Source organism: Miniopterus natalensis, chromosome 16 (genome assembly GCF_054644295.1).
Source record: "Miniopterus natalensis isolate mMinNat1 chromosome 16, mMinNat1.hap1, whole genome shotgun sequence".
In the NCBI taxonomy this organism is placed as follows: Eukaryota; Metazoa; Chordata; class Mammalia; order Chiroptera; family Miniopteridae; genus Miniopterus; species Miniopterus natalensis.
Window position 1 is genome coordinate 39,420,582 of NC_142096.1, and position 11,193 is coordinate 39,431,774.

General features: G+C 48.1%; 1 protein-coding gene across 1 annotated transcript in view; it reads right to left on the minus strand.

The window, feature by feature from the left end:
* ZFAT (zinc finger and AT-hook domain containing) overlaps nucleotides 1-10,662 on the minus strand; it is a 109,547-nt gene extending 98,885 nt beyond the window's left edge. Inside the window, exon 1 of the mRNA XM_087825512.1 lies at nucleotides 10,486-10,662. Within this exon, the coding sequence (XP_087681638.1) occupies nucleotides 10,486-10,645 (160 nt within the window). The 5' untranslated portion in view covers nucleotides 10,646-10,662. The remainder of the gene's footprint in view (nucleotides 1-10,485) is intronic.
* Nucleotides 10,663-11,193: the final 531 nt, after the last annotated feature.

Consider the following 11,193-nt stretch of genomic DNA (forward strand, 5'->3'; position numbering starts at 1 on the left):
TTTACAACTTGTATTTCTTCTTGCATAGCATTTGTTTCTAAGGCATTCGTCTCCAGAATGAAGGTGGCGACTAAGAGGGGGGAGTGAGCCCTGACTGGTGTGCTCAGTGGTTGAGCGTTGTCATGTGCACCAAGAGGTCGCCGGCTGCATTCCCGGTCAGGGCACAGACCTGGGTTATGGGCTCGATCCCCATAGGGGCAAACAGGAGGCAGCCCATTGATGTTTCTCTCTTGTGTGGATATTTCTCTCTCTCTCTTCCTTTCCCTTCATCTTTCTCTAAAAATCAACAAAAACATTTTTCTTTTTTTAATTAAAAAGAGGAGTGAGCGGGATCAGGAGCATCATGCTGTGGTGATGGTGGTGTGGTCCTAGGTGATGTAACTTGAGAGGAACGTTGAGTGAGGCCAAGCAGGGAGTCGGCACCCCCTGGCTGACGCCCCATTTTAGAGTCACTTGTGTGGCTGAGTGAAGCAGGGAGCTTCAGCTGTCCTCTTTGAGTCTGAACATCAGGGCAGGGGAAGGGGCCTTAGGTTCTAGCACCATCTTGGGGGAATGGTCATCTGCAAAATTCAGATACCTCCAAGGTCCCTCCCTGCTCTCTCTATGGCTGTGGCTCTGCACAGCAAAGCATCAGCCACTGCCCACTCTGCCACAGTGAGGAACCCTTACATGGGTCACTGCTGCTCCCAAATCAGAGAGGGAGGCCACAGGACAGGCTGGAACAGTCTGCAGGGAAAGGGCAGCATGGCCGTGTGGGCTCTGGATGAAGCAGCAGGCTCTGGCACAGGACCCCGGAACTCAGGGTCACTGAGAGTGAGAATGGGAGGCTTCTGCTGAGCTGTGGAGCCAAGGGTAGGTCAAGCGTGACCGAGAGATCCACACCAGCGCCTTCCTCAGCCAGGGCAGCCAGCACAGTCACTGCCTTCCCTCCATCTCACTGGGCGTGCTGGGGAAAGAATGGGGTGGTGGGAGAGGAGGGAAGGCACGCGGAGGGGCCAGGGGAAAAGGCACGGGCACAAGTCCCTCTGATCCCTTTGATTCACCAGGGAGGCTGGCAGGGAGGGAGGGAAGGGGGTGGGCAGGTAAGGGCAAATCCTTTACCTAGGAGTCACGAAAACTTTTTTGCTTACTATTATTTACAACAGCATGTACTGTGCAACCTATGGAAGCAGCAGTGAATAGTCAGAGAAGCAGAATTAGAGAGAGGCTATGAGACAGCCGGCTTGTGTCACGTCAGCTGAGCTGCAGAGACATGTTGCACAAGAGTGTACAGAAGTCTGTGGCCCGGGCTCAACCCAGTGACACTCTGCACTGTGCCTGAGCAAACACAAGCTACTCCTCCGAAACGCTCTAGCAGGGGAAGCAGCCTGACCCAATGAGCAGTGTGGCCTCTGGCCTCGGCTATGGTGACTACCTGAAGGGGGTGTCTGTTTGCTGACTAAAGCACTCACTGTGTGCAAGATCGGTGCCCACCACGTAGGAGGAGCACAGCACAGTCACCAGCATGAGTTCTCTGTGTGTCTCCTCCCACAGTCTGGGGACTTGCTGAAGGCAGTCCTGTCCTGATTGGTTTTATCCCCAGTCCCAGGACCTGACCTGGTGTCCTGCACAGCAGGCACCGGGTAAATCCTGGGGAATTAAACAGACGAGCAGTGTGCAATCCAGCCACCAAGGAAGAAACATAAAATCAGCCCAGAGAGCTTTGGAAAGCCTCTAACACAATGGTGACAAAACTAATCTTACACCTTGCTGCATCCATAATTCAGGTCCTCAAGACCAATTAGCTCGCTAAAAATGAAATATTCATAAAGGAGCTTGGAATTTAAGCACTGAAAACGAGGTGATGCTGTCAACTCCCCACATTTCATAGAAGAGCTGAGAATCTTGGAAATGGGCAAGGGAAATTTGTAAACTCTCAATCAAAACATTTTAATAATGGCCTTACTTCCAACTCTTCTTCCTGCTCCCTGGATTCCTTTATTTAGTCTGTCACTGAACTCTGGATTTTGTCCTAAAGATGTCTACCCTGTCGCCCGATCCCCGAACACCAGCTCCGGAGCCCAGCCTCCTGCTCCATCTTTCTCACCTCCTCCTGTAGCCTACCATTCCCTCGCTCTAGAACCTTCCATTCCTCTTGAAGACTTAGCCCCATAACTCTCAGACCTGGCTTTCTAGGTCCTTTACCACATGGTTCAACCCTGCATGCACAGCACACACGCACACGCACACGCACACACACGTTGCACCCCCGCCCCCACTCAGTGCAATGTTATAGGCCTCCCTAAATACGCAGGTAATGCCTGTCCCATTTTACTTAGCTGTGCCATTCTCCCTGCCTGTGACTACATCCTGTACCCCTAATCAGACCCCAAACCCAACTCAAATCCTAACATTTCACGCCCCGTTCAAATCCCAGCGCCTCTTCCATGAGGCGGTCCCATTATGAAGCAGCTCCGCCCTCTCCCAGCCGGCCTCCCATTCACACGGGGAGGCGCACACAGGGCCCGGGCAAGCTCGCTCTGCCGCTTCCGGTGTTTCTCTTTTCCCACCTTATATTACACATCCTGAGGTTTGAGCTGGCCTTTAATTACTGGCCCCAGGGTCTCAAGGAGAGCTGGGTATGCAGTAGACGCTTGTTTATTAAGTTTATGAATAAATAATGGTCAATAAGCACACTGATCAGCAGCTTAATGGTAGTGTTGATATGAACTTCTAGGCCCAAAATGGAGCTGCTCCTGCCCCGGGTGCCATGTCAGCAAACCCTGTAAATGCTCCGTTGCCCAGAAACACAGTGTGTGCCCTGGGCCACCCCCAAACGCCGAGCCACTCAGCCTCTGAACTTCCTTCTCATTCTGACTCTTACCCTCTAAAAGCTCCTGCCTCCCACCCCTTTTGTAGTTCTCTGAATGGAGACTGTCCACTTCATGAAGTATTTTTTTTTAAATATATCTTTATTGATCTCAGAGAGAAGAAAGGAGAGGGAGAGAGAGAGAAACATCAATGATGAGAGAGTCACTGATCGGCTGCCTCCTGCACGCCCCCGACTGGGGATCGAGCCCACAACCTGGGCCTGTGCCCTGACCGGGAATCAAACCCCGATCGCCTGGATCCCAGGTTGACGCTCAACCACTGAGCCACACCCAGCCGGGCCACTTCATGAAGTATTAATTAAAGTTTGCTTGTATCACTTTAATCTATTAACAATGGGGAAAGAATTTGGAAAATAAGTCATTTCCTATGGCCCAAGTTTCCAATAGAAAGGGGTGAGCAAGTGCATCTCAACCCTGTCCCACATCCACAGGGTAGAGACCACATCCCCAAGTCAGAGAATAGTCCTTGCAGATCCAGGGCCAAGTGCCAGCAAGGGACAGAGAATCAGCCAAAGGTTTTTATTTAATCAAGAGACAATGTGAGCCTGGTGAAAGAAATAGCCCAACATTATCAAAAATCTAATAACGGAAGCCCTTTATTTGTACATCGCTCAAGTCTGCAAGGTACTTTCCCAGCTATTATCTCACTGTATCTGCGAAACAGTCTGAAGAGATGATGGAGCAGACGTAATTTCCACCCCAGGAAGAGACACGAGGGTCCCACAGGCTCAGTGACTGGGCCCGTGTTCCAGAAGCAGCGGCTGCGTTAACAAAGCCGGGACCTGGGCTTCCTTACCCCCTGCCCAATTTTTCTGCTAAGTCACGTAGCCTGAGGTGGGTTCTAGACAGGCAAGTGGAGCCAGTATGTAGGGTGCTGAGAATATTGGCTAAATGAGGCCGACCTGGGTTCAAATCACCCCAGAACCTCGGTTTCTAACATGAAAAATAAACACACACTGACTCTATTTTATAGAGTCACCATTAATATGAGAAATCCACCAAAATGCAGGGCACAGTGCTTGGGAGGTGATCGATAAATGACAACTGTCTATTATGACAGACACAGTCATTAGTATTCTGACTGGACTCTCTCTGCAGAAACTGGGCCCTTCCCAGCCAGGCCGGGGTGGGAGCACGTGATCCTCGATGTACACCCATTCCTGTCCATTAGGGCCCTTCTCCTCATGTCCTCATTTTAAAATATCTCACACACCAATACAGAAGGAGGGCTCCGTTATGCCTGAACCACAGCAGGGCCAGTCCTCCAGTCTCTCACTTTGCAGCTCAATCTCTAGTCAAACCAACTGGAGAATTTAGAAAACTCCTGAACACTAACACTGTCAGGCCTGACAGTCAATCTCTCTGACATTTATTTCCAACCGGCCCAGGAGCAACAGGGAGATGATGAATTATTTATCAGACACGAGGGAGCATGGGCCTTTCTGGTTTATGGGCAACGTAGAAACCCGAGTGCAGGGCGTGAGGAGGCGCAGGCACCCGCAGCCTCTCCCTGTGATTTCATCACAATCAAGTGGACGCGCCAGGTAATCACTGCCACAAGCAACTGTCGTCAGCACACGCATCTCGGGCACCACACTAAGCACTTCCATGCAGGTCCTCGTCAAACCCGAGGGACCACGAGTGTTGCTCCCATTCTGCAGAGCAGGGCACTGAGGCTGAATCCATTTGCCCTGAGACATAGAGCTGACAGGACAGCACTAGGACTGGAACCCAGATCTGTTGCTGCAGAGTCAGATCTGTTCACATCTGTGTCAGCTAAGATCCAAGCACAGAATAACACCTTCTGACCTCTAAGTTCTGCAGAAAAACAATGATGGTGCCACCCAGCTACCTACTTCTGTGTGATCTGACTCCTGACCTGAACCACAGACGGATAGAAAGGGAAGTGGAGGGCTCCTGAGCGCCTCGGGCACTGACCGGGTACTATGGCATTGTGTACTGTGGTCTCAGAACCTGTTTTTAAAAAAGGCCAGTATCAAAAAAATAAAAGATAAAAATAAAAAAGCCAGTATCTTATCTCCCTTGGACAGATGGCAAAGCCACTCACCTGCACCCCCAGCAGGGCCCCTCCCCTCAGCTGTGGTGCAGGCTGAGACCTGCATCAGAGTACCACCAAGGGCAGGAGGGACTGACACTCCACGAGCCAAGCTGAGCTCTGCGGTGCTGGCTACATCAGCCCTGAGCACATTATATACTTGTCCTCTCAGAAAGAAAGTCTGCTACTAATGCATCAGCTCAGAATGGGGGCACCTTTCTGTGACCCACACCAAGGCACCTGAGTGCCAGCCACACCCTGGCAATCACATGACAGCTCTGGGACTGAAACCGAACTCCTATCTGCATGCCAGGTGGTGCTCTTCGCCTGCCCTGCACTGCCTACCAGAGCAGATTCAGGGCCTGCGATTCCCGTGATGACCAGAACAGTCAGTACCACATGCCTACTTACACCAGGATGACTGCATTTGTGGTCAGTGCCCAGAAGAGACAGCACAGATTTAAACTGAGATGCCAGCCTCCCCAGCAAACCTGTAACCCACAAACTAGACTAAGCACCCCCTCTTCCAGCCCAGACTTAATTCCAGAGAAGCACTTTTCCCACAGCACTGAGATCCCTTTAAGCCTTGCTGCCGTCCACCAGCCAGGAAGCCGACCCCACAGAAACAGTGCTGGGTCTGCCCATACTCAGCACCTGGCACAGCACCTGGGCATAAGGCAAGTGCACTGAATAAAGAAATGGAAGAAGGAAAGGGGAGCAAAGGAAAGGGAAAAAAAAAGAAGAGAAGGGCTTCTACTCAAAGTCTGAACGGGGGGAGGGAGATGCAGAAGCCAAACAAGGTTCTCGGGAGACCCACAAAAATTCCTCCTTGAGCAAGCCCAGCTGCCCAGCCTCCATCAGGATGAATGAATGTGTACACACACACACACACTCATCTATATACACAATCACACACACACTCACCCATGTACACAATCACACACTCAGACACAATCTCACACACTTACCCATATACACAATCACACACTCACAGATACAATCATACACACACTCACCCATATAACCACACACTCACAGATACAAGCACACACACTCACCCATATACACAATCACACACTCACAGATTTAATCTCACACATTCACCCACATACACAATCATACACTCACCCATATACACAATCACACACTCACATAGATACAATCTCACACGCACCCCCATATACACAACCACACACAGATACAATCACATACACACTCACCCATATACACAATCACAAACTCACAGATAGAATCACACACTCACTCACACATTCTCTTATGTACACAGATACATATACACAGGAGGGAGAAAGAGGTTGGTCCACAGTCAGAAATTTGATTAGGAAGAGGGAAGAAAAAAACAGAAGACTCTTCTGCAGACCAAAAAAGGCTAAAAGGCTATAAAATAAACCAGAGGATTTAGGAGCCTTCATGTTCTAAAGGGAGACCAAAATGATAAATCAATTACTACTCAGTTAAAGGTTAATTAAACCATTTTGAGTATCTCTCAACCTAAAATGAATTGTGAAGGTTAAACCTGAATAGAAATCATTAGAGAGGAACTAAGCTTCTACAAGCTGCGAAGTTTACGGACCTGCACGAAGAAAAAAGAACTTGGAGTTCTTAATAAAAGATTTTTGAAGAAATTTTCTCATATTAAGAGTCTGAGTTATTAAAGTCATAAGAAATACTTTTTTAAATGACATAGGCAACCAATCTTAGTACACACAAAGAAACAAGAGAATGTGTATTCAAGAAAAATTTAAGTCAGAAGTAAATTAGTTAATAAAGGAAAGTAATTTATAAAAGTAGTTCAATGGTAAAAATTTGATTATACCTGGACGAAAGAGCAGAAGCAGCCCGAATCCCTCCTCCGGCGTTCCCTGACAAGAGAATGGGACAGGGGCAGTGACGGCACCCAAGGAAGGACAGAACTGGGATGTGTTTGTGGGGTTGTAGGAGCCCAGAGAAGGGCCTCCTACTCACCCAGGCCAAGGGGGAAGTTCTCAGAGGCAACCTGAAGCTGCATGAGTCTCAGGAGCACGCAGGTAAGCCAGGCAAAGACACCCGCCAGGGGCTTCCCAGGCAGAGCGACGGCCAGGGGCAGTAGAGTGACGACAGGAGGGAGGAGAAGGGCACGGTGGGCTGGCTGTGGGGGAGACAAAGAGGCGGGTGGGTCTCCAGGAGCAGGGAGGCGTTCAGGACAGCAGCCCGGGGTGGGGCTTTCTTCCACCAACATCAGGAAAGAGGGGAAGGAAGGAAGTCAGCACATGTGTACCTTATGAAACACCAAAGCTCATGATTCCATGTGAAATGCTATCTGCCTTATTATCATTGACTCATTTATTATTCATACAAGAAATGAAAATTCAAATTATTTTATGTCTCATTCACATTTCATTGTAGTAGGAAGACAATCTTAATAAGCAAAGCTGAATGAAAGGTAATGAGAAGCTTTTAACAGGCTTTCTCAAAGTTCTTTCCATGTGAATCCTGAAGGCTTCTATCTGACATATGAATTTTACAAAAGAAATGATCCATTTTCCTGAGTTTATAGATGTTCAACCCCAGAAGCAGGTATACGAACACCTCAGTCCTTGACGAAAGCTCCGACCCCATCTATCTGTTAAGCTATAGTCTGGAAAGCCAAGGCATCTCAACCAATCAGCAGAGAAATGCCCGGGGGTCACGAGGCTCCTGCACAGGGTCATGAGGATGAGCCAACCTCACTCCCAGGCTGGGTGGCAGAGACTGGGGTGGCTGAGCTTCGAGGCCCCTGGCACGAGGAGACTCATTTTCCCCCCAGCTTTCTTAAAACATCACTGACAAACAAAAATTGTATATATTTAGGTTGTTCGTGGCACAACAATATGATTTAACATACGTATAACTGTGAAATGCTTCCCACAATCAAGTTCATTAACACGTCTATCACCTCACATAATAACCATTATTTTGGGTGTGTGGAAGGAACACTTAAGATCTACTCTCTTGGCAAACTTCAGGTATGTGAGAGATGCAGTATTATCCCCTATAATCGCCATGCTGTACATCTACCCCCAGATGTAATCTGAAAGTTTGTATACTTTGATCAACACCCCCCCCACCCCGTGCAACCAATGTTCTGCTCTCTGGTTCTATGAATTTTGCTATTTTAGATTCTACATATAAGTGAGACCACACGGGATTTGTCTGAGTCTGGCTTATTCCACTTAGCATAATGTCCTCCAGATTCATCCACATTGCAAATGGCAGGATTTCCTTATTTTTTAATAGCTGAATATCTTCCTCTGTGTGTGTGAGTGTGAGTGTGTGTGCGTGTGAGAGACATTTTCCAGATCCACTCATCCCTCCCTTGACACTGGGGTTGTTTCCGTACCTCATCTATTGTGAATGACACTGCAATGAGCAGGGGAGCGCTGTTACCTTTTTGAGAGACTGATGTCATTTCCTTTGGATACAGATCCAGCCCAGTAGAGGGACTGCTGAGTCACACCACAGTTCCGTTGTTAATTTCTCGAGGAACCTCCATGTCGCCTTTTCCCACAGTGGCTGCACCAATTAGCGTTCCCTCCACAGTGCACAAGGGATCCCTTTTCTCCACATTCTCTCCAACACATTATTTCTTGCGGTTCTGACGACAGCCATTCTAACAGGCGTGAGGTGATAATCTCATGGCAGTATTTTCATTTCCCTAATGATTAGTGATGAGCACCTTTTTATGTACCTGTCAGCCATTTGGAAATCATCTTTGGAAAAAATGTCTGTTCAGCACTGGCTTGCATGGCTCAGAGGTTAGAGCGTCGGCCTGCACCCCCCCCCAGTCGCTGGTTCGATTCCTGGTCAAGGGCACATACCTGGGTTGCAGGTTCGACCCCATCCCCAATTGGGGCACATGTAGGAGGCAACCAATCGATGTGTCTCCCTCTCACATCAATGTTTCTCTCTCTCTCTGCCTCTCTCTCACACCCTCTCCCCACTCCCTTCCACTCTCTCTAAAATCAATGGAAAAAATATCCTCACTCCTCAGGTAAGGATAAAGAAAAAAAAGAAAAACAGATGTTCAGGTCTTCTGCCTGTTTTTTAATCAGGTTATTTGGCAGATTCTTGGTACCCAACATAGACCTTCGTCACCCTCCCCCTTCCCCAAAGCAGAGAGAATCAAATGTGAACCATCAGGTAAGACATGACCATGAGTAACTGCCCACCTCACCACTGCTTTCTCAGTGGGGAGAAGACAGACCTGTCACAGGCACAGGGTAGGATGAGTGGGGACCATGACAGAAACACTACCTGCCCTCCTCATCTGCCATGAGTGGTCAGGTGCTGAATTCTCTGTCATCACCTTATGCGACCAGAACAACTTCTCCTAACCTCTGGATGACTTAACACCCTGTCAGGTGTGTTTCTCCGAGCACCCTGGGAATGGCCAGAGGGACTCATTAACCAAAGCATTTTCCGTCTGGAGTCTCTCCTTGTTCACTGTGTCAGACAGATGATCAATAAGCCAGCCTGTTTATTAGAAATGCATCTGAATAATTCCCAGGAAAGTGCAATTGGCTCATTAGTGTGGCTAATGAACCCTACAAGGGGACATTCACCGCCACAGACAGGGCTCCTGCACAGGAGACTGGCCTTTGTCTTGCCACATAAAAACGGTTTTGTGGGGGCTTTCTGCAAACTCCTGTTTGCAGCTGCTCCTCCTATACCATATAGGCTCTTTGTCTGTGGGGACCTAATTACACAGCCTGGATGCCGTCTCCAATACACCCACTGGCTGCACCTGATGCCACAGTGGCGGACAGCTGGGCACAGCACACAGATGCACCTCACTTCACATGATGACCATGAGCACGAAGTATTGTGTGCGAATCAAAGCTTTGTGCCATCTGTGTCCTTGTTCCACGTGTACGTGATCAGTTCAGAAATGCTGTTTTTAATAAGACTGATCATGCACGTTACTTATCGTGCATAAGAACAGCTTCCCTTGCTGTCGTCCCAGGAGCTGCAGCTGTATCCTCTAGCTTGGTCCTCACAGTCGCCCAGAGACAGGACACCTGTCTTCACTTCAGATGAGCAAAGTGAAGTTTAGAGAAGCAACGTCGTTTGCTTCAGGTGACACAGCTAGTAGGGGCTAGAGCTCATTTGACAACAAGCTCACGCTTTTTAATCTGTTGGATGATGCCACTTCCATTCATTCATTCAATCATTCATTCACTTATTCATTCACTCATTCACTTATTCATTCATTTACCTATTCATTCATTCACTTATTCATTCATTCATTCACTCCTTCATCCATCCACCAACCAGGCATTGGAGCAGCACCTACCAGCACAGGGAACTCAAACACAATCTCATTGAGCAGACCTATAATTAGACAGTTATTGTGACTTCTGGGTTGGATATTTGGATTTCCCATGTTTCTATGTCCGCCAGACAAAACCAGACACCATACAGAAACCTAGAATCAAAGTACTTGAGAGCAAATCGGCACCATGGTCACAGACACTCACATCTGTGGGTGTGGCGCCCCCGCCCAGCACCCCAGCCCCTTACCATCTCCAGTTTTGCTTGGGTTGGTGGGTTCGGGTGTACTCAGAGGCCTAAGGGGAATGATGATCTCATCCACGTTAACCCCTTCTTCTGTGTGCTTCTCAGACACGTGGGACAGGAGTTCCGACTGACTCGGTGAGAAAAGGTTACAACATTTACACATGAAGATGGCCGGATTTTCTGTAAGAAAAAAACATGTTATTTCATCTTTACAGAAATATTGCAGGATGCCAATCTCCAGCCTCCAACCAATTGTGTCCACCTCATGAACACCTGCCCAGCCAGGCAGCTCTAACTTCCGGTGGCCCGTTGCCAGAAAATTCTTTCTTCAGTTTTTCAAAACCTCAGTCCTCTGATCAAGTCCAATAGGGACCCCACTGTTACCCAAATCTACTCCACAGCCTAGGTTCCAGTAGCAACATGGCAAAGTAAAAAACAAACAAATATGGAACCTGAAAAATTATGTCCAACCTTCAAATGAATGAACTGGACTGGTGGTGATTAAGTATTTAGTTACACTCTCTTAAATTAGGGGCAAGAAAAACCTGATCAAACCAGCATTTCTCAGGAGCCAAGACACCTTTCCACTGGCTGGCACAGAAACCAAGCACAAGAGGAGAGGAATCTGTTGTTTTTTTAAGCCACTGTATTCCTATTTTAAGTATTATCACCATTCATAAATATTTACTGATAGTCCATTATATTCATCCA